At 36.0% G+C, this 23,818-nt stretch overlaps 2 protein-coding genes across 3 annotated transcripts in view; one reads left to right on the top strand and one right to left on the bottom strand.

Annotated features, from left to right (window-relative positions):
- GEN1 (GEN1 structure-specific endonuclease) overlaps positions 1–9,397 on the bottom strand; it is a 29,490-nt gene extending 20,093 nt beyond the window's left edge. The window contains exons 1-4 of the mRNA XM_076000565.1: positions 9,018–9,397; positions 3,168–3,289; positions 2,388–2,592; positions 1,543–1,729 (exon numbers count right to left, since the gene is read on the bottom strand). Coding sequence (XP_075856680.1) covers positions 1,543–1,729; positions 2,388–2,548 — 348 coding nt within the window. The 5' untranslated portion in view covers positions 2,549–2,592; positions 3,168–3,289; positions 9,018–9,397. The remainder of the gene's footprint in view (positions 1–1,542; positions 1,730–2,387; positions 2,593–3,167; positions 3,290–9,017) is intronic.
- Positions 9,398–9,515: 118 nt separating this feature from the next.
- The window catches only part of SMC6 (structural maintenance of chromosomes 6), a 79,925-nt gene continuing 65,622 nt past the window's right edge, over positions 9,516–23,818 (top strand). The window contains exons 1-4 of one of the 2 annotated variants that reach the window (XM_012755433.3): positions 9,516–9,731; positions 17,935–18,077; positions 21,145–21,262; positions 23,307–23,412. In XM_012755433.3, the coding sequence (XP_012610887.1) occupies positions 17,940–18,077; positions 21,145–21,262; positions 23,307–23,412 (362 nt within the window). In that variant the 5' untranslated portion in view covers positions 9,516–9,731; positions 17,935–17,939. Of the gene's footprint in view, positions 10,146–17,934; positions 18,078–21,144; positions 21,263–23,306; positions 23,413–23,818 lie in introns of both variants that reach the window. The other variant, XM_012755436.3, reaches the window with a different exon arrangement.

The following is a 23,818-nucleotide window of genomic DNA, read 5'->3' as shown; positions in this document are numbered from 1 at the left end:
TTTCTTTAGGTTATGATTTTAAACCAGTTAAGTAGCTTATGGTTTAGCCTTATAATCTAGTTTATTCTCTGTGTATGGATTCTCTCTGTATTGGGAATATGAATTTTCTTTGTATTGGGAATACTGAGTATGGCAGGGGAATAAAGGGTATTTACTTGTAGCTTCTTTAGACTGATAGAATAAATATCATCTCTTGCTTTGACTAATTGGTTACATGCCATATTACATAATGAAAACCTCTGCCAGATGTTGCCCAAGGTAGACAAAGTTCAAACAGACAAAGTACTATGTTGAAAGAAATTACTTTTCGGGACTTTGGCCCGGTGACTTTAGGGAGATAGTTTTGTTACAAGTGTTGCTTTTACCTCACCCCTAGATAAGAGGTATACTTTCATAATAAAGTTATTTTAGTTTCTTGTGCTATTTGTCATTACAACTTTTTTCAAAGAATAAGCTCAGAATTTGCTATGAGACTGGTTGCAATTTTTCCTCCCCTATGTCTGGGATGTAGGTTGGAGGACTAATCTTTGCTTTTCATGATTATATCTAAAAGATGGCAGTGGATTAGGAGGTAGTATGGCCTACTGAGAATACAGAAATATGAAAATGTATAAAAGATAGGAAATACTGAATTGACACAAAATGCCTAAGAGCACCATAATTACTGCAATAAAGAAATAGGAAAGAAGCAATTTTCTTAAGAAGAGATGTACATTGCTTTTTGTTTATACATCCTTTTGCATTTAATGCCTTAAGTTTGAGGACCATGGATATTTCCAGGAACTGATTATATAACAAAAAATTAGAATCCAGTACAGATATTTTCTTCAACTACTGATAGTCATTAAGGTGGAATATTCACTAATTGAAAACTATTTTAAAAAATCACATAAGGATGGAAAATAGGAAAAATTAAAATCTCAAGAGCTAAGTAGGTAAAGGACATGATGGTCATTACCTAATGAGGGACTAAAAATAGGTGAAATGTGTAACTTTACCATTAAAAGTCAAATACGTATTAAATGAAATATCTTTGTAGCTACACACTAAATAGTACAAAGATAAATCTCCTAATATCCGTGTTCTTGTGGGTATACCAAAATTGCTTATCTCACATCTATAGTAGAAAGTAATTAGCAAGAGCTATAAAATCATTCCAAAACTTCGACCTATCAATCCAACTTTCGGTAATTTTATCTAAACCTCAAATCACAAGAAAAAGTTATTTACACAAAAAAGGTTCATCATAGTTTCATGTATGATACAGAAAAACTAAAAAAGCAAATGATGTATACAATCAGGAATAATTCATAGCTTTGAATATGTTGCATAAGCATTACAAGTTATGACTCTAAATGTTAGTGTTAGGACTTGAACTCATGTCAGCTTTACTCTAAAACACAAACTCTTTTCTCTATCCACATTGGACTTCTGGTCACAATGAGGTTACTGAGTATTAAAGATGACAAATAACAAACTTGTTAGACTAAAATGTACTCTTTGATTCAAATCAGAATCATTCAATCAAATCTGTTTGCTCACCTCTCTTAAGACTGATTTAAAATGTGATCTTCCTGTTTTTTGAGACCATGTTTTTCCAGAAGGCCCGTACCGAATCTGATTCCTCTTGTTTATGACATCAGCTTTCAGCTTTGGTGGCTCCCCTTCCATAACAAAAATCAGTTTTACATCCATTTGCATTAAATATGAGATACGGAAAAATAAGTTTCTGAAATATATAAATTGGTAATATTAATCATCATATACTGATAGCAAAAGTCAAAATAGTAATGTGACATAAAGGCGAGAACATTAAATTCATATCCAAAATGTTACATGCGATAACATTTCATTTATTAAGATTTTAAGTGGAGTGGAAAACCACTGAATGTTTTTAAGCAAAAGAGATTTCTGATTATTCTGATTGCTATGTGGAAAATGGTTTGGAGGAGCAGGCCAAGAGCAGAGGGAGGGAAACTAGGGAAGGTGGCATTCCAGCAGTACAGATGAGAAACGAGGTTGGCATATACTGAGGTGGTTATCTCTGAACACCGAGAGAAGTTTGTGAACACACAGTCTATTTTGGAAGTAGAATTGGCAAGACTTACTGATGGAGTAGATGTGGGGGAGAAACAATGTCTCCCCAATTTCTGGCTTTTAGTAACTAATGCATCCTAGTGGATATATAAAACAGGAGATAGAGCTCAAAGGGGAAGAGGTACAAATCTGTGAAGTGTCAATATAAAGATGGCAGATCTTGCTTGACATGTTATATATATTTGAATATCTCAAGATGTAAAAGAATAACAACAAAAATTGAAACAAAACCAAGACACCAAGACTGCTTATACAATCACACATTTCTACTCCAAGAAGTTTTACTCTACCTGAGGTGGGGCTTCACGATGGTTCCGATCATTTTTTTGACTGTCTGTGCCTCACACACCCAGAGACTCAGATCAACTGCAATGGTTTTCCCACCAAGATCATGCAAGTGGATGTGTTGCTTAACAGGCTCCAGAATTTGCCACAAGTCATTCACTCCCATTCTGGTGATTATCTGCTGTCATTTGAAACACACTTTACAAAATACTGTTAAAAGAAACAGAAGCTCAGAACAGGAATCAAAACAATACATTATGAGCCAGTTCAGGATAATTCATAAAGGATTCTCCTTATTTCTTTCATTAGTCAGCTTTTCAAAATGAATCAAGAATGTCTAAAACATTAAGAATGGTGGTAACTTGCTTTGTTTCAGCTAATAACAATAACTAACAAATGCAGAGATGGGTAGAAAATATAAGGATGCTTTAAACCATTTTTGTCTACTTGAGAATTCATTCCTTGATTTACAGACCTAAAAAAATAATGGGAATAGCTCTCTATGATAATCAGGAAAAACAAAAAGCAAAAGCAAGGAAGCATGCTAACAAGTAAATAAACTAAAGAAACAAGGGAGTTAGTGAAGGAAAATGTTAATAGAGAAGTGAGGGAAGAAGAAATAAGAGAGAAAATGGAGAGTTGGAGGGATATGGAATTATCTTTTTAAAAAGGGCATTGGACCAGCCTGAGCAAGAGCGAGGACCCTGTCTCTACTATAAATAGAAACAAATTAATTGGCCAACTAATACATATAGAAAAAATTAGCCAGGCATGGTGGCACATACCTGTAGTCCCAGCTACTCGGGAGGCTGAGGCAGCAGGATCCCTTGAGCCCAGGAGTTTGAGGTTGCTGTGGGCTATGCTAATGCCACCGGCACTCACTCTAGCCTGGGAACAAAGTGAGACTCTGTCTCAAAAAAAAAAACAAAAAAAAAACTCTTATAAAGGGCATTGGCTTTTTGAATTGCAGGGTCATACATGTTCACTGTGGAAAAATAAAAATGTAAGGAAAAACCTTTAAAATCACCTATAGTTCCACTATTCAAAGAAAACTAATATTAAACTTTTTTCTGTGTACATGACATTGTGAAAACAAAATTGGCTTCAACTCTGCTACTGTTAACATACTTTGCTATATTCTATAGGTCAGCTTTTCCTTATTAAACATCTGTATCTGCTTTTCTGTTCCTTTGTTACTATTTGATAAAGATATTATATAGCATTTGCAATGAAGAGTCAGTCTGACTACACACACACAGTCCAGATTATCCTCCGGTTTTGTGTATATTTTTGTCTTTTTTGTTTGTTTGTTTCTTGTTTCAGGAGATGGAGTCTCACTGTGCTCAGGATGGTATCAAACCCCTGAGCTGCAGCTATCCTCCCAGAAAGCTAAGATTAGAGGCATGAGCCATTGCACCCAGCCAGATTATTACCTCTGAATGACTTTAATTCATTCCAAAAACAGAAAAAAAGAGACAAAAATATAATCAAAAGGTTATCACCTTTATGCAGAAACCTTTTGAATAAAAAGTACTGCATTATTGTCTGTTCCTTTAAAGAGTCCATTCTAAAAGTAAATTTTCTCAAATTGTATATGGGTGCAAAGAAAATAAATGCTGGAAATGTTACTGTCATTTTCGTAGTGTTTTTCTGAATCTTAATTTTATAATGTGGCTAGTGCCACCATTAAGTATTATTCTACACTCATTTTTATGAAGTGCACAATTACCTGCAGATGCCACTTTACAAAGAAAACAATACAGATTTAAATTATGAGGAAAAAAAGCATTCTGTAATTAATGGTGGCCCAGTGCTAATATTGTCTATTTCACATAATAAAGCCCCATTGTTTGAGTGTAGCATTGTGCTATAGATTCAGAATTAATGTGAAAGCTGTGGTTAATTCTGCAAAGAGAGTATAGGTGCATATATTTTCTAAGTCATTATTATGAAGGGAAATGACATTTTTAAATTCTTAACCATTAGAACATGTAAAACTCAGAAATAAAGTTTGAGGGGCAAGTTCTTGTTGATACTTTTGCTTTCCTTTTGTGGCTTAAGTTGGATACCAGAACAGACTGCTGTTGAAGAAAATTATGCAATTCCTCTCTCTGGAGTTATCATAAATAATCTTATTTCATTTAAATGTTACTGCAACTATAGAGGTCAAATCTTGAAACACAGGTTATCTTTTGATTTAACAATGCTTCTAGGAATTTATTTTAAGATATGCTATTAGGTGTGTACAGATTTATACACAACAATAGTCACTGTAGCACTTTGCAATACTAAGACATTGAGAAGAACCAAATTTCCATTAGTAAGAGACTAATGGAGAAGTAGAAGTAAATTATGGTATGTTCAAACAATGGATTAGATGATATTGCAAATAAAAATTAGACCTATATGTACTAATAAAAGTCTCCAAGTTTGAAAAACAAGTATGAAATAGATAATAGTGATGATTACAGTGCAGGTATGACAAGAATTACTCTTCAAAATATATACTTTTTGGTTGTTATATTTTTTTAATAACCATATGTATGTATTACTTTTCAAATTTAAAAAAAATTTTAAAAATGTGACCTTATCTATAAGGAGTTAAGGAAATGAACTAGAAATCTTTAAATGGTTTGCTTCTTAAATAAGTGACAAATGTGTGTATAATGGGTGAAATTAAAAAGCAATATTCTACAAAATTTTTACTAAAATATTAAATACTACTTCAATGTGACCTTTTGAGGGAAGAGAGATTCACATTTTCTGGTTTCCTTCAGATTGCCTAATAATGGCTAGGAACTAGTTGTGTGAACTTGGGCAAGGCATATCTTTTCTCTGGTCCTTCCAGTTCAAGGATTCAGTCATTTCTACCATGTTTCCAGTGTTTCATTACATAAGTTGACTATACATATATAAATAGTAATGACAATTGCCACCTAGTACAATGTTGTTTAAGATGGCACACATAAACATACATTTTATATAGAACACTGATAGAAACTGTATTCCTTTTGAGGGCTATGGTAAAAAGAAATTAGAGAAACATTTATGAGATAGATTCTTGATCTTACAAACTATAGTTCTCAAAATATTTCAAGTATATTAGGATCGTTCTGTAAAGACTCTAATGGAATATATTTTTCACTATGGGTAGCCATTCCTGGAAAAAAAATAAGTCCTGAACTGATTATACTATTGGATCTCTTCAGCAAGAGAGCTTTTAACTAAATCCATAAATAATATCTTTAATATGATTATTACATATAAAACTTCATTTTTCACATTAGTTTTTGTCAGAGGTAAACCTGGTTTAAAGAATGACTAACTTTGGTCTTGATCCCTGGCTGGGAAAAGAAACAAACAAACAAACAAAAATGACTAACCATGGTTATGTTATAAAATAACTAATAATGGCAGCCGAACAATGTCTACCTGAGACATGTACCTAGGACATCTATTTTGGCTATATTTTAAAAATGTAAGGACTACAAAGCTATAATAATGGCTATTTAAACACAACTGGTATAAATGACATAGGCAAAAAAAAAAAATCTGTAACAAAATTGTTAGTTCCCAGAAAGTAAAACTTGATTTTCACTCTGTGCTGAAGTATCCTCTTCTCCATTTTCCCTTAGTTATATGACATTTTCTAGAAAAATGTCTTTTATTACCAGTCCTTCTGATCACCATATTCTTTATGTGAAAGCTTTTTAAACCACTTTGAAACCTTAACCTACAGTCCCAATATATGTGACAAACAGTTGCAAAATGCAAAAAAAATGTTAATGTAAAATTATATGTGTTCCAAAATGTAACATATTATTTTAAAATACTTTTAGGCATTATCTTCAATAGATCTACAACCAAAGTTGTTTAAGGTTAAAAATACATGCTTGTTCTGCAGAACACTCATAAAAGCAGAACATTAAAAGAATACTTCTATAGTTCTGAAAGAGGAAACTTAACTGAAATATGTTTTATTAAAAAGAGTTCCATACTTTAAGAATATAGTTAATCCAAAATTTCTATTTTCATCATCTATTGTTTTCTATTCCTTGTTACATTTTCTTTGCACCAGCAATTCCTCTTAAGTGATACAAAGTAGCAATTAAGTAGTTAAGACTGTAAAAGCATATAAAATTCCAAAAAAGTACAGAATGAAGCAGCTTTAAAGATATTAAAGTATGACTACACTGAAAGATAGAATAGATAATTCTTGATTGAGGTAATAAATAATCTGATATAGTTACTTGAAAATAGCTCAGCATTAAAAAAATTTAAAAACATTACACATATTAAATCCACCAAAAACTATGTATAATTTTGTTTTGCTTTCCATTTTGCAATAGAGTGAAATTTGAATTGTGGTGTGGGATTGGTTGAGTCCCTACTCAAATCTTTTATAATGTAATAATTTTATTCATGTCAGTCTGGTCAAACATTATATATTACATATAAAAAGAGTCTCCTAACATCCTCAGAATTTCTAAGAAATATTTGTGACACAAGAATACTTTAACAGCTTCAATTTACTTTAGCTTACTTATGTGAATCAATGTCAGAACACATAGCAAATAACTTTATAACCTACAAGTGGTTTTAATTAATTTAATTTAGTGATAAGAGCACTGGACTTGGGATAGAAAGCCTAGGATTTTGGTTTTGGATATACAACTGATTAGCTGTATGACCTTGGACAGACATTTAACCTTTCTACAAAATGAGAGATATTAAAATAAATCAGATGAATTACAAGATCCTAATATCATCTGAATCTCATGACCAATTTTGGCAGCATGGAATAAAAAAGAAATCACTATTTTAGAAATTTTTGCTTGGTAGAAAGAACATAAATTTCTAGCTTAAAGAAATGGCTTGAACCTTAACACCTGTACCCCCATAATACGCTAAAAAAAAAAGAAAAAGAAATGGCTTAAAAATCCACTTCAAGTTAAAACAAAACAAATCCTTTGATGTAACCATATGGTGCCCATAAATCAGTTTATGCTCCTAAAACTTCCTTAAAAGCTAATAAGCTTTTATTGATTATAAAACCGAATGAGGTGAGAAAAACACAGAACGTTGCTAATTCCACTAATGAATCAAATTTAAAGAATATACAAAGAGGTCAGCTTGATTTATGTAAAAATACACATTTTATTAAAGCAAGTTTCCAATTTATTTCAGCTTTAAGCAAAAACATTAGAAAATCTATATTGACAATAAAGCAGGAAATACTTAAATTTTCCAATTCCCATTAAGATGAGCATATTTTCATATAAAAGTTGATAAATGGTGTAAACTTTCAGTGCAAGATTGTACTGTATAGGATTAAACACATAATCTCACCAATTAAAGCTCTTATTTAAAATTATTTTTTCAGTTTTATTTTCATATGAATTTAGCTTACACTTTGAGGCATAATATAATCCAGGTTTAACTTGTTATCTATAAATACTTATTAAATGCCTACCATTTACCAGGAATGTTTCAAGGTGCTGGAGCTACAAGAATGGAAGATCAAGCTCTGCATTAAGAACCTTAGTAGGGTAAGTGAGACTGCCGATTAAAAAGGGCATTATAACCATATGATGAGTACAAGTCCAGAGGTAAGAAGAGCAAGCTACGGTATTATATAAAAAAGAGGTGCCCTGCCTAAGTCTTGGACATCAAGGAATGCTCCCTGAAGGAAGTGACATCTAAGTAGGGACCTCCTGTGTTTCCCACTGGTTACCAACAAGGACCACATAGGGCAAATGCTTTAGTCTATTCTGACTATGTCATACTTTTCACTGATCCATGGCTTGGGCCACAATAGGAATATCATATACTGATATATTAATACTTGGTTACTATTAGAAATAAAAGGTGACTTTAATAGAAGGAATTCCATTACTGGAGGCCAGAGGTTTAACATCAGTTTATTTGAGGAGGAGTGAGGTGGAAGTGAATGCCATTTTTTACCCATCAAGAAGAGATTTTGGAGTACAGAAAGTAGGTTACTTGGCAACATAAGCATATTTATGCGAAGGGTTGTGTAATGACTGAAGCGGTAGGTTACAGTCTGGTTGAGAAGGGCACTGAAAGCTAAGCCAAAAAAGTTAAACTTCGTTAGTTCTGACATTTATTGAGGTTTAATATTCTATAGAGGCTAGCACAAGGGAAAGGAAGACTGTAAATAAACTACAATGCCTTAATTACTATAATAGAACTATTTCCAAAGTACGGGTTTTTTTAAATGAACATAGTACAATCAGAGTACCAAACTACAATGAGGTTAACACGGAAAAGAGAACACAAGTTTGCCGGTGGGGATCAGGGAGTGCTCGCTCGGAAGGGGCCTAACGAGGCGTGGGAGTCAGCCCCACCTTGCGCCCCGGGGAAGGACAATCCCTACCCAGCCGCTCAGGCACGGCGCGTCGCGGCCGGCGAACGCGCCTTCTCCCCAGGCGCAGGCAGCCCGCAGGGCCGGCGCGAGACCAGGCTCGGGAAGCAGAGCCAGATCGCCGCCGGGCAGCTCGTTTCGGATCTCTACTTTATTCAAAGGGAGCCGCAGACTAGGGGCCGCGAACACAAAGGCCGCGCCTCCCAGTGTGTCAGGAGGTGCCGTCTCTTCACCGTCCCGCGGGACTTACCCGAACACTTCCTCCTTGGTTTTGGAAGAAGCCCCTTCGTCTTTTACCAGTTTGGCCTGAACCCTAACTACTGCTGCCTCCAAGTTTCTGAATCTTCTGAAAAAAGTCCTCTTTTCTTCCCCAAATAAGACTAGAGTTGGGGCTCAGCGGCCGGGCCTGAGAAGCTCCAGAAAGACTTTCGAATTCGGCGCCCCAGCCCACAAGGTCCCGCCCTTTCCGGGAAGTGACTGTCCCTTACTCGCCCCCCCCAACCCCCCGGGGCGCGCTCTCAGTTTTCCCTTCTCGGCTTCCAGCCGGCTCGATGGACGCATGCGTAGACCTGTTGCTGGGGGCGCCCAGTAGTCTTCCCTTTCACTTAGGCAAATCACCCGCCTCACCCGCGTCCAGCCGCCCTGACCCGCTCGCACCTACCCGTCCCCCCGCCCGCCCAGGGGCACTTCCGGCCCGTTCTCAGACTCCAGAGGCGCGAAATCCCCGAACTGCGCAGGCGCGGGCGAAGTCCCGCGGGGGAGGGAGGGCGGGGCGCAGGCGCGGACTGTCCCGCGGTGGGCGCCGGGGCGGCCGGACTCCTGCCTTCGGTTGCGGGCGCGCGGTTCCTGGCGGGCCAACGGCGCTCAGCCGAGGCCGAGACGCCCTCAGGGGGGCCTAAGCGTCGGGTCGCACCACGACAGCCCTGCCGATCGGGTTCCTTTGGGAGATTACGACTTGTTGGCGGTAGGGTGAAGGCGCGCGTTGTCGCTTTCCCTTGCCCCGGGGTTCATCCCCCGCCCGCGCCTCCTTGGTTGGCGACCCCCAGTGCACCTGGGAGCGGCCGGGTCGTCGGAGCTGCGGCGGTGTCCGGAGGCCCCCGGCGGGCCCGGACAGAAGACGCAGGTTCCTAGAGCCGGCTGGGTGGCCGGCGGGATCTTCGCGCGCTCTCCGCGGGCGGCTCAGGTCTCCTCAGCCGCGGGAAACTTGGCGGTCTGCGCGGGGCCCCTCCCTCCCTCTTGGCTCCAGTCCCCAGACGGCCCTCGGGCTTTGGCAAGGAGCTTGAGGGGGTCGGGGTCTGGCTTGAAGTTGGGGTCAGGAAGTGGGCTCTTGTCACGTATCTGACGATACCTCACAGGCAGCAACTTAAGTGTTTAAAGGGTATGTGCAAATATCACTCAAATTGGATTTGTCGTTAAATCCCAGTTTCATGAAAACGCAAACTGTGTTATCTAGAAAAATTAAATCGTGATGTTTGAAGGTTTTTTTAATGGCATTTCTTTTTCCTAATTTAGAAACAGGACTCCAGGGTAGGGAACGGGCTGTAGGAGCAGTAGGGCTTGAGGCAATACTGTGATAATTCTCATAAACAGCAACTATTTGACGTTTAAGCCTGAAGACAAGTTATGTGAGCTCTTACTACTCTCTGTATGTTACATGAATAAACTAAACGCCAGTGTTTTAAAGACAAGCTACTTTGGACTTTTACAGATTCCCTGACTTTGATGGCTGCTGTGTAGTCTTAAAACGTTTAATAGCACGTGTAATGGCCTGCAGTCAGTTCCATGGGTATACGGGTGGGGAGGGAGCATATTAGAACTTTACACTTAGATTTATTTACCTCATGTCATTTCTATTACTGTATAAAGTATAAAGAATAACAGTTTTATATTGGAATGTGTATTCAAAATTTCCTTAATGGGTGCAAGTACAAAAAAGTTCAGAGACCGTTAGTATGTTGCTTAACCAAGGGATTGAAAATATTCCAGGGGGGCGGAAATGATGGTTGCATTTGTACTAAACATGTACAGACTTTTGGGTCATTATTCCATAAACAATATGGTATAATAACGGTTTACATAGCATTTGCCTTGTATTAGGCATCATAAGTGATATAGAAAGGACTTAAAGTATATGATGTGCATAGGTTATAAGCAAATACTGTGCCACTTTATATAAAGGACTTGAACATCTGTGGATTTGGGTATCCGAGAGGGTGGGGGTGTATCGTCCTGGAACTAACCTCCCATGGATACTGAGGGATGACTGTACCTAACAGGGTTCTTAAATATGTGGAGACAGAGAGAGGAAGAGAAAGTTACATAGATAGACATCTATATTTATCTATCTGTCTACAATTAGTATAAGACATTTAGTATTGAGCCTGGCAAAAAGTACAAATGGTATGTTAAAGTTGTTACAGTGAAAAACAAGTTTTATTCCCTAAAGGTTTATTTTCTCAGTATATTTGGCTGAATGCCTAGTCTGTAGAATTACAGATAAAACCTGTCTAAATCTCAAGTATCATTTTTAGACCACAGTTAGGAAAATTAATCAAAGTTGTACTTGGTTTACTTTCAGAATTAATAAATGACTCAAAATTTTACCATAATAGTATGCAATATATTTAAGACATAATTAAATGCCACAGTTATATATATATATACAAACTTGTGTCCAGCTGAGGGTCAAGGGTAGTCACTTATATTGTTAGCATTTTTGATTCACTAGTTAAATAAGTACAGCGTACTTTCCTTGGTCACCAAATTCAGTGTATAGCTTTCTTAGTTCCACTCCCAAATCCTCCTGTATTGCAGAGTATAGTTTATTACCTATTGGCTTCTCTATCTCAGTGTCCTAGGGGCATTTCAAACTTAGTGTTTTCAAACATAACTTATTTTTTCCTCCTTCCTTGTTGAACTTGCTCTGTCTGCTTATAGTGGCATTTGGCGTTAGTGTAAAGATGAAACAATGAAATTTTAAAAGCAAGCTCAAAGTTTTGGTTGACTTTAATGGTCAGTAAAAAGACACATGATAATAAAATCCTTTTTGTAGTTTTAATGAAGGATAAACAGGAAGATGAAGATGAAGAACAGATTAATAGCCAATTTCCCCTGCCTGTGAATAATTAAACTGTCAATTAAACTCAATTGTTTATGCTAGTAGGAACTTAGACATTAAAGAGGTTTGACTTTGAGTTTTGGCAAACCTGGATTTGGATCTGGGCTGTGCTAAGTTATAGCTATATAATCCTTTATAAATTAGAGCTAAGTTGTAGCTACGGAAGTTCAAGTTGTTCACTTGAGCTTCATTTTCCCCTTTTGTAAAATAAGGGCAATATTTAGTTCATAAGAATGTTGAGGATCAAAGGAAATAAAGTGTTCATCTCAAAAGCTGAGTAATAGGTATTCAACAAATGTTAATTCTACTTACCCATTTTACCCAGTCTTTAAATCTCTTAGTTTCATTTCTTCCCTTCATCCCTGATACTACCACTGCTTTTGTCTAGCCCCTCATCATTTAGAAACTGGTCTCTTCTGCCACTATTTTTACTGTTTCATCTGTCCTCTACATTGAGGCCACAGAGATGTTTTCAAAACACAAATCTTAAGTTTTCAAATTTTGTTATCTGAAATGCTGTGCTTTTGCTGATCCTGAAATCTTTGATGGATGGACTTACAAATTTTTTTACATAAATATTTATATTATTTCTTATCTGTGAGTCTCATGATTTTGTGATATATTCCAAGCAGTATACTTAATTCAGTACATTAAAAATGAGAGTTTAGGCCGGGCGTGGTGGCTCATGCCTGTAATCCTAGCACTCTGGGAAGCCTAGGCAGGAGGATCCCTCAAGGTCAGGAGTTCAAAACCAGCCTGAGCAAGAGCAAGACCCCATCTCTACTAAAAATAGAAAGAAATTAATTGACCAACTAAAAATATATATTTACAAAAAAAAAAAAAATTAGCCGGGCATGGTGGTGCATGACTGTAGTCCCAGCTACTCGGGAGGCTAAGGCAGGAGGATCACTTGAGCCCAGGAGTTTGAGGTTGCTGTGAGCTAGGCTGATGCCACGGCACTCTAGCCTGGGCAACAGAGTGAGACTCTGTCTCTAAAAAAAAAAAAAAAAAATGAGAGTTTAATGTAGAATAAATGTATTGTGGCGGGAAGAGCAGAATTAAGGATGAGGTAAACACAGTTCAGGGCAGATTCAGAAGTAGAAGTAATTTACCTTTTTAAAAAAACAAACCCACCATTTTCTATTGATAATTCTGTTATGCTTGTTGCTATTCTTAGTTCTTACTTTGATATTAATGGGAAGTATGAATTATTAGATACTTTTTAAAATTTAGGATTCTGTTAAAATGCATTTGGTTTCTGTCAAATTTCCTATACATCTACATGCTGTAATGAACTCATGGTTATTGATTTTTCTTCTTGAACTTATTTTATTGATAATCTTCATTGTCCCTGCTTTTTCCTATAAGGGAGAAAAATAGTATTGTTCTTTACATCTGATATGTTTAAATTATAAATAACTAATTAAGCAAATATTAAAAACTATGAAGATCTTTATGGATATATTGAAACTCCCAGAGAAGCTTTTGTGTATTCCTTTGCATCTAGAAATAGGTCTCTTTAGCATGTTGGAAACAATTTTACTATTTAAATTTGTATTTGACTCTGTCATTTATATCTGTTTTTGAAAATCCATCATTAAATTGCAAATTGATTCCTATTTTAAAAGGTAGGATCCTTCAGTGTCTGTTAGATACCAGTTACCTTGGCAACCTAATAGCAAACTGCAAATCCCATGTCATGCTCAGCAAATAAAAAACATTGTCATCATGTAGTGTTGGAGTGTACTATCCTTTCTGTAGTATAGAATCTCACATTCATTGTGGGAAGCACACCACATTTTCTCTTGTACGGATCAGTCAGCTGAAGTCTGAGTGCCTGCTAACTGCAAGATTATATATTAGATATTAATAAAAGCAGTGTTTTAAGAGCATTTAATGTTGGGAAAACCAAAAAGTAATGCTTTCTCTTTGCTTTTCTATAATAAATAAATTATTTCTCATTAATTGAGATGGGAATAAAGGATGAGTAGTAAAGAAGAAAGTGTCATTGGAAAAATAATGGCCTGGTAGTATCTTAGAAACTTTAAATTAACAAAGCTGAAACTAATATATGTTGATTCTTGTTATTAAAAACTTTGAAAAATATGTTTGATTTGAAGTTTTGACTTCTATAAGAGATTCAAAATAAGCATGAAATTATTTGTAAAAATGATGCTGAAAATTATAGTTATGACTGTGATGGTAATATTGTCTTGAAAGGCATTTGTTTAGGTTAAATGACCTTTGGGTGTTAATATACCTTTTAAATGGTATTTTATTTATCATAATAGGCTCTTTGTTGCCTTCTGGTTAGGATAAAAAGTCCCCGTTCTTTTTGTGGTTTACAACAATTCTTCTCAAACTTTAATGTGCATATGAATCACCTGAAGTCTTGTTAAAGATTCTGATTCAGTTGGCCTAGTGTGGGGCCTGAGGTTCTGAATATCTAGTAAGTTCAGCGAAGACACAGATGCTGCTTGCTGGTCCTTAGACCATGCTTTGAATATGAGGCATCTACAAGTCCATTTGTGGTCCATTCTTTCCCCACTGCTCTAACTGTATTGCTGTTGACTATGGCTTATAATTTATGGCACAGTATCATGGACTTGCTTATAGTATCCCCTATAGCAGCAGTTTGTAAAGTGTTGTCCAGGGAATCCATGAGATTCTTGCAAGGGATCTACAAGGCCAGAATTGTTTTCATAATAATCATAATCATCATGTTATTTGCCTTTTTTGCTCTTATTATCTTAGGAGTAACAGCAGAGTTTTCCAGAGGTTATATGACTAGTGAGATGTCATTGCTCTGACTGATGGAATGTGTACTTATGTGTTCTTTGTTTTAAAAGTTTCTTAGCTTTAGTTTCTAATAAGATAAATATTGATAGATATAAGCAAAAACTCTTTGAGGTCCTTAGTATTTTTTAAGAGATCACAATCTTTGAGAGCTGCCCTGTGCATACTGGACCATGGACACAAAGACTCAGATCTAGAATTTAATCAGCTGTTTCCTTAGTGACAATGACTGCTGAGCTGGAGTGATAGTTTCTCTTCCCCACGTGGTCTCCAATGCCACTCCAGTGAGAGTGGTCTTCTCACCTCTGGGTGATGGTAAAAGTCCTGACTTTACAGTAGGCTTCCTTTGACAACAGCCAAGGAGGAGGGAGTAGGTAGCACCCTATTACTGCTTGGTATGGGTGGAAGTCTAGGCTCTCTAGGTGGTCTCCATTGACACCATTATCATGCCCCTCTACTTGGCCTAGTTAGCCTTCTCTGACACTACACCAATTGGGGTGTTGAGATGCCACCTTACAGCCTTACCAGGGTGGAAGTCCAGGCTACCCACTTACCTTTGCTTGTGTGGATTGGGGAGGAGCCAGTTTTTTCAGTGATTGGTGGGAGTGGAGCAGATATTTTGTAAAACTTTTTTTTTGTCTTATTAGGCTCTCCTTTTTCTAGCCCTTTGGCTAGAGAGAGCAAGCTTTCCTTAGGGCTTCCCACACCCCGTTTATTGGTGTTTCCCACTTACTGGCTTCTCCAAGTCTTGGATATTTGAGAAAGGAAAACTCAAGGAACTTAACTACTATGTTTTTCCTTAGGTCTGCCTTCTTCTCTTCACCTTTCAGAGTCTTCTTATGTTTGTTTTATATGTAATGTCTAAGGTTTTTTGTTTCACTTAGCAGAAAGAATAGGAAAAAGTACATTTATTCTATCTTCTTGGAAGCAAAGTCTCTCATTTCTTTTTTAACTTGTGTTTCAGGAGAAGGAGTTAGAGACTGAAGTTTACCCCACAGCATACCCCTTATACTTAGTTGTATAAAAATATGTGAATAAATATAAAAATATTCTCATGAAAGAAAAACTAGATTTGATAAAGCAAATAACTAGTTTGGAGAAAACGTTTAAAATAGTTTTCAAACTTAATTGGAATTTGTGTAAAATCATGACTACAAATGAGGATTTTACAAAATAGAAGATAATTTTTTATAGTAAGTTTGAGGCTTTAAATTATTAATGTTTTGGGAAATAAAATTACAAAAATTTGATTTAGGAAGGTATGAACCTATAAAAGCCAATATATAAGAAAGACATTGAAATAATTTTATAAAATTAACTTTAAAATAGTCTATACTATCTAATAAGTTTGACCTTAATTCTTTCTCACTTTCTAAAAATATTTAAATGTCATGCCATCGAAGCAATTTTAGAGCATTAAAAAGATGTGCAAACTACTCAGTTCACTTAATGAAGCGTGCATTGTCATAATACCAAAACTTGACAAAGACAGTTCCCAAAAAATTGTTCCTCCAAAATATGTGTAGGTATTTAACATTTCCACAAAATTGGTTCTGTCAATATAAATTTGGAAAGCAGTGGATTAAAAAATTAAACCCAGGCCGGGCGCTGTGGCTCACGCCTGTAATCCTAGCTCTTGGGAGGCCGAGGCGGGCGGATTGCTCAAGGTCAGGAGTTCAAAACCAGCCTGAGCAAGAGCGAGACCCCGTCTCTACTATAAATAGAAAGAAATTAATTGGCCAACTGATATATATATAAAAAATTAGCCGGGCATGGTGGCGCATGCCTGTAGTCCCAGCTACTCGGGAGGCTGAGGCAGAAGGATCACTCAAGCCCAGGAGTTTGAGGTTGCTGTGAGCTAGGCTGACGCCACGGCACTCACTCTAGCCTGGACAACAAAGCGAGACTCTGTCTCAAAAAAAAAAAAAAAAAAAAAAAAAAAAAAAAAAAAAAAAAAAAAAAAAAATTAAACCCTATTTGTGAATGTCTCTGTCTCCCTTTCTTTCCTTTTCTCTTGTATTCCTTCTCCAGAGTCCCTATTCTGTTTCTGCATGTCTACCTCATGTTCTTTCTCTAAATACCACTCCAGTAGTCCCCACACTCACAAGTTACACACACTTAAGACTGGGCTTATTGGCCTGTGGACATAAGAGCTAGAGCTGTCATGTCAGTGAGGACTGACTAGAATTTTTGAGTCCAAATTCTTGAGAGGAAATCTCATTCAATCTACTGTTGCCAAGGGGGAGAAAGGAACCAGGTACATGGTATAGACAGAGCTGCTGTGTTCTAATATTTGGGGGACTTAAATGCATCAAGCCTAGAACTTATGTATGTTAGGGATATTTCTCTCCATTTATTCAGCAAGCAATTATTAGGTACCTATCATTTTAGGTCTTAAATGTATTCTAAAGAAAAAAATGAAAGCAAAATCAAAGTAGTCATAAAGTTTAATTTCAGTCACGGGCTATCAACTTTGGAGGTTCAGTATTCATATGTTTAACAAAATTCTGTGGAATTTGAAGTATGTTAATTTCTAGTTTTAAATTTTATGGCATATTGGCAAAAAATAGACAATCAACATGGACTGTTTTTTAGGAAATAAAGGAAACTACTGGTGGTAGGCAACATTGACTTAAAATGTGCTTCTTTGGGAAAATAATTTAAAAATTTAAAGTTTTATCTGGTTACTCTACAACTTGTAAAAATTAGTTGATTGCTCTGGAATAGTTTCAGAAGGCACTATGCCATCACTATTAATAGATTAGGAAACTAGAGGCCACAGTTTTACAAATTCTTTTACCTTTTGTGAGTTTAGGAGTCAAAACATTTAGGTAGACTGAAATTGATAAAATCTTGACCAATTTTACTCTAATTTAAAATCAAATAGTGTAGAGTATGTGGGTGATTTTTTTCAAAAGCAACATAAATTTCTTATCTTACAATTCTGTAGGTTAGAAGTCTAATACAGGCCTCACTGGGCAAAATCCAAGTGTTAGTAGAGCCATGTTTTTTCTGGAGGCTATAGGGGAAGATCTGTTTCCTTGCCTTTAACTAGCATTCTTTGACTCATGGTCCTCTTCCTCCATGCTGGATGGAACACGAGTTTACTTTATTTTTTAAAGTAAAATGGATGGACATAATATTTAAAATTTGATAAGCTTTGTGTGATTTATTTTGTTAAGTTTAATGTAAATAACAACTAAATAGATGCTATACTTGCTTTGCTTCATTGTTACTATAAATATTTGTTCAGACCTGATGGCCAAAAGAAAGGAAGAAAATTTCTTCTCTCCTGAAAATGCCAAAAGACCAAGACAAGAAGAATTGGAGGATTTTGATAAAGATGGTGATGAAGATGAATGTACAGTTTCTTTCACTAATGGTACCTCCACTTTGGTGAGTACAAAATTACAAAATTATGCTTTTCTATTGTCATTTTTCTCATGTTGAGTTTAACATTTCATATTCTATGATAATTTAAAATCAGTAAAAAGCAATATGATTTTTTAAAAGCCAAGGTAAAACAATCTATTCTGGCTAATTTTGAGGCTTAGTTAATTATTAGAAAAATTAATAGAGAAAATGATGAAACTAAGAACTGGGTCTTTGGAAAGATGAATAAAATTGAAAAACCTCTAGTAAGTCCAAAAAAGGAAAAAAAAGACAAGACACAAATTACCCATGTCAGGTATGAAATAGGGGCTGTCCACAGACCTTGCAAACATCAATAGGGTAAGGAAATACAGTTAACAACTTTACACACATAAAATTGAAAAGTTAGGTAAAATGGACCAATTCCTCAAAAAGCAAAAATTACCATAACTCACCCAATCTGAAATAGATCATCTGAGTAGTTCTATTACTACTAAGGAAGTTTAATTCATATTTTAAAACTCCTAAAAAGAAATCTCCAGTCCAAGTTGGTTTCACTGGAGAATTGTACGAAACTTTTAAAGAAGAATTAACACGAATTCTACACAGTCTTTTCCAGCAAACAAAAAAGGAGGGAACACTTTTCAATTCCATTATCTTGATACCAAAACCAGGCAAAGAGGGACCAAAAAAGCAAACTGCCTATCGGTATACTGTATGGGTATAGAAACAGAAATGTATTAGCCATAAAATGAAAAATTGATAAATTGGATCTCATGACATTTAAAAACTTTTGCTCTGCAGAAGACCCTGTTAAGGGATGAAAAGTCAAGCTACAGACTAAGGAAAAAATATTTATAAAACACATATCCAATAAAATACTAGTATGAAATATATAAAGAACTCTTAAAACTCAACAGTTAAAAAGCAAATGATCGAATTTGAGAATGGGCAGAAGCCAGACATTTTACTGAAGAAGAGTATATAAGATGGCAGATAGGCACATGAAATGATGTTCAATATCATTCATCATAAGGGAAATACAAATTAAGACTACAGTGAGGGGCCGGGCGTGGTGGCTCACGCCTGTAATCCTAGCACTTTGGGAGGCTGAGGCGGGCGGATTGCTCAAGGTCAGGAGTTCGAAACCAGCCTGAGCGAGACCCCGTCTCTACCAAAAATAGAAATAAATTAATTGACCAACTAAAAATATATATACAAAAAATTAGCCGGGCATGGTGGTGCATGCCTGTAGTCCCAGCTACTCGGGAGGCTGAGGCAGGAGGATCACTTGAGCCCAGGAGTTTGAGGTTGCTGTGAGCTAGGCTGATGCCACGGCACTCACTCCAGCCTGGGCAACAGAGTGAGACTCTGTCTCAAAAAAAAAAAAAAAAAAAAAAAAAAAAAAAGACTACAGTGAGATACCACTACATAGCCATCAGAATTGCTAAAGTAAAAATTAGTGACAACACCGAATGCTGGCAAGGATGTAGAGAAACTGAATCACTCATACATTGCCAGTAGGAATGTGAAATATGCCCACTCTGGAAAAAACAGTTTGTCACTTTCTTTAAAAAATTTAACATGCATTTACCACATAACCTAGTCTTTGTCGCACAGAAGTAAAGATTTATCTTCACACAAAAATTAGTACAAGAATGTTTATAAAGCAGCTTTATTTGTGAGAGCCCCAAACTAGAAACATTGATTTCATTCAATGAGTGAATATACTGTGATACATCTATATCATGAAATATAGCTTAACAATAAAGAGGAGTGAACTACTGAGATAGGCAAAAACTGAGAATTAGGCTGAGTGAAAAAAACTAATCCCAAAAGGTTACATTTTTGTCTGTTTGCATTTATTTAACATTCTTGAAATGACAAAGTTACTGTCATGGGTTAAGAGGGGTTAAGGTGGGATGTGGATGTGATTATGAAGAGTCAATGTGAGGGATCCTTGTGATAACAGTAATATTCTGTATTTTGACTGTATCAGTATCAGTATCTTGGTTGTGATTTTATAGATTGTTCATGTAGTATATGTATGCAAGATATTTCTTAACAGCTGCATGTGAATCTGTAATTATTTCAAAATAAAAATGTATTTAAAAATTCTTCAACCATGATTTCCAGTATTCTCCTCATATAAGGATGTAAATGTTTTCTGCTTTTTAATAAGATGTGTGTCTGGAAGAAGAGAGCTGGGGAGTTTTTAAAGAAACCATTAAAATAGCTAGCAACATGAAAGTGGTCTTTACAAACATTGAAATTTATTCTGATAAAATAAGGCTGATTTGTTCTGATACCTAGATAAACACCGTGCAAGTGAATACTGTGTGCCAAATTCTCGGTTAAACTATTTATAAGCCTTCTCTAATTTAATGCTGACATATATTTACAGTACAGGAATTATTTCTGTTTTACAGATTTGGAAGCTGTATATTCTTTATACATTACCAAAAGTCACACAACTGTTATAATAAATGACAGACACAGAAAATCACAAGAGCAGGCTTTACCTTTTAAGATGTGTACTCTGCTCTTTGAGATTCTGTCAGATAGTGAATTCAGTGTTCAAACCATGGCTGGATAATCATCTTTCAGGGATGTTCTAAATATAGTTCTGTATTTTACAGGAAGTTTTACTATAATAGTTGAGATAGCAGTTCTCAACCAGGAGAAGTCTGCTTCCGCCTTCTGGGGACATTTAGCAATGTCTGAATCTGTTTTTGGTTGTCACAACTGGAACATGTGTGTACTTTTGGGGTCTAATAGGTAGAGGCTGGGGATGCTGCTAAACATTCTGTAATGCACAGGACAGATCCCCCACCAACAAAAAATTATCAGACCCAAAATGCCAATATTGTCAATATTAAGAAACCTTGTGACACATTTATTAGATCTTTAAAGATTCTAGAATGAGTGCTAACTCATAGAAGGTTCCCATTTTGAAGTTGCCATTATTCACGGTCTGTAACTTTTTTCATTGGTAATACTGCTAGTCTTTCTCCTGCCAGCAATGCTTGGATGATTATAATGAGTGAATTAGAGAGATTGACTGTTTTCTTCCATTGTTTCTTATTAATAGACTGCAGCAGAAGTTGGAATAATTGAGAGTATTCAGCTAAAAAACTTCATGTGTCATTCAATGCTTGGACCCTTTAAATTTGGTTCTAATGTCAACTTTGTTGTTGGCAACAATGGAAGTAAGTGCTTTTGCCCTCCTCATTTGACTTAGAGCAGTACTTTGAGATTAGAATGCATTAGCTTTTTGAAATAGGTGACTACTAGTGTTGATAAGTATTTGGTTTATAGATCTATGACTTGTGATTATGAATATTTTCAGTATTTGCTGCCAGTGTACACTTAAAGAAAATATTGAGTTAACTCTAGGTTTATTATTTAAATGGTAGGGATAAACATTTCCTGCTTATGTTCTTCATTCATTCACCTTGGAAACCATTGCATAGAAGGGGAGACAAGCAATCCTCACTGTGATTGAGGCAGCCCTGTTTCTTACATTGACTAAAAATCGTAATAGAGCACAAATGAAGTACCTTGGCAATCCAAACATGAAAGTAACTAATTCTACTGTTATGACCAATGAAAGTTTTAAGAGGAGGTGGTATTTGTGCCATTACTTGAATGAAAATTATAGATTCTTTAGGTCTCATTGGGGAAGAAGAAGCTGAGATATTCCAGGCAAAAATTGCTCATCTGCAAAGGTTTAGAGGAGTAGAAGTAGATGTGTATGAGGCATGGTGAATAACCTTACATGTTTTATCGTATGTTGCCCAGTGGATAGGGCCAGAAGCTGACTCTGGAGAGTCACAGGTAGGTGATATTGTTGAGGATTTTGTATGTCATGATAAAGATTGGAGTTTTATTCAGAGGTCAGTGGGGACTCAATTAGTTTTTGAGTAAGGGAATGAAACAAACCAGCCACATTGTGGAGGATGTGTTAGAAGGGGGGAAATATGTGAGGCAGTTCTGTGATAGGCCAGGCAGGCAAGAGAGATTAACTGCTGGCCTGAGATGGACCCAGGGAAAGGAAGCTTGCCAGAGTCTACTAACTGGTGACAGTGCTAGAATAGGAAGTTAGGTTTGTGTAGCTCCACAGTCTGTTTTGTTCTTTGTTTTTCTTACTCTATCATTCAATTAAGAAGAAAGTGTTTTTAGGAGATGATGAACAATTAAAGGGGTCAGTGCTTCAGAGGGGTCACATGGGAGAAGCAGCAAAGAAATACTAGGGGGTTCTGAAGTTAGGTCTTTTTAAAATATTTTTTGAAACTCTGATTTTATTAACAAAATTTAATAGAACGGAAAATAATGCAAATAGTGGAGGCATGGCATTTGGTAATGAAGAAAAGGAAATTAGAATAGGAACTTAAAAAGCATTTTAGGAACTAAATTGGGCTAATCAGTGGTGTATTTTGCTTACTTTGGGTTATATTGTAGAAGATAAGAGTTGGTTAGATTGGTTGATCATGAAATTCAGAAAATGATTACCATATTCTGGGTAATTGTTAGAGATTTTGAAATTTTAGCTTATCAGATAATTTTATATTTGTTAGGTTAAAAAGAAGTACACTTTTCTAAAGGCTAGAAAGTTAACTATTCAAATAGAAACAATAAGTATCAAAATATTACATAAAAATATCTATGTGACTTTGCTAATTTTTTTCCTATTTAAGTTCATTCATTCATTCAGCCAACATGTATAAGTACCTATTATGTGCTGATATTGGGGATATAGCATTGAATGAAAGAGACAACATTCCTATCCATGTGGAGCTTATATTTGAGGGATGTTAAAAACAGTTTTTGATGCCTGAAAGTTTATGAAAAAAGTAAATAGTAACTGTAATTAAACTAGAATGTAATAAAAATCAGTGTGTATGTATATAGTGTAAATAGTAAGTTCATTTATTAGGCTGATGGGCCATGGTGATGCAATGGGAGTTTTAGATTAGAAAAGTATCACAATAATTTTTTCCATTTCCTTGTTAGTGGCAAAAATTTGACTCCTGAAATGTACTAATTTTTTTCTAATAGTGGCAGCTAAATATCTCATGACATATACAACTTTTTTTTAATGTTTCTGTTTTGGCACTGGAAGAAAATTATAATTGAAGTATAACATTTTATTTTAGGATGAGAGTAATTCATTCATTTTTGCATCAAATTGTAGGAGTCAGCCTTTTCTTTTTTCTTTAATGAATGTGATTTCTTCAACATCTGTTTCTTTAGGTGGGAAGAGTGCAGTACTGACGGCTCTCATAGTTGGTCTTGGTGGAAAAGCAGTTGCTACTAATAGAGGATCTTCTTTAAAAGGTTTTGTGAAAGATGGACAGAGGTAAGTGTTTGCTTTCTACTGTCTATTTTCAAATCTTTAGTAAGAGGCAGCTACTTTAGATTACCAATTTATGTAGACATCACTGGAAATAGAGTGACTTCCAAAATAGAAGCAGAGATATCATATCTTTCCTTTCTCTTGCCCCTTGTTGCCAGCATGGCCCACTGCTGACTGTTATCCTCTCAAAACAGATAGCTTGTGTAACTTACTGCCATGTACCTGGCCACCTACACTCATGCTTCTGTTACCTTTCTGGAATAAATGGCAGTGATAGTTCTCTGTTCTCTGTTAGAAGGAATACTTAAAAACATTGCATAATCCTGACTCTTGACCCAAACCCAGCATCAGCAAGTCCACGTTGGTATGACAGGGGAGAGATCAAAATCAATTAACAGCCAAGGTGTCC

The sequence above is a fragment of the Microcebus murinus genome, chromosome 3 (assembly GCF_040939455.1).
Source record: "Microcebus murinus isolate Inina chromosome 3, M.murinus_Inina_mat1.0, whole genome shotgun sequence".
In the NCBI taxonomy this organism is placed as follows: Eukaryota; Metazoa; Chordata; class Mammalia; order Primates; family Cheirogaleidae; genus Microcebus; species Microcebus murinus.
The sequence above is the reverse complement of the archived record's forward strand: the minus strand, read 5'-3'. Positions and strand labels throughout refer to the sequence as shown.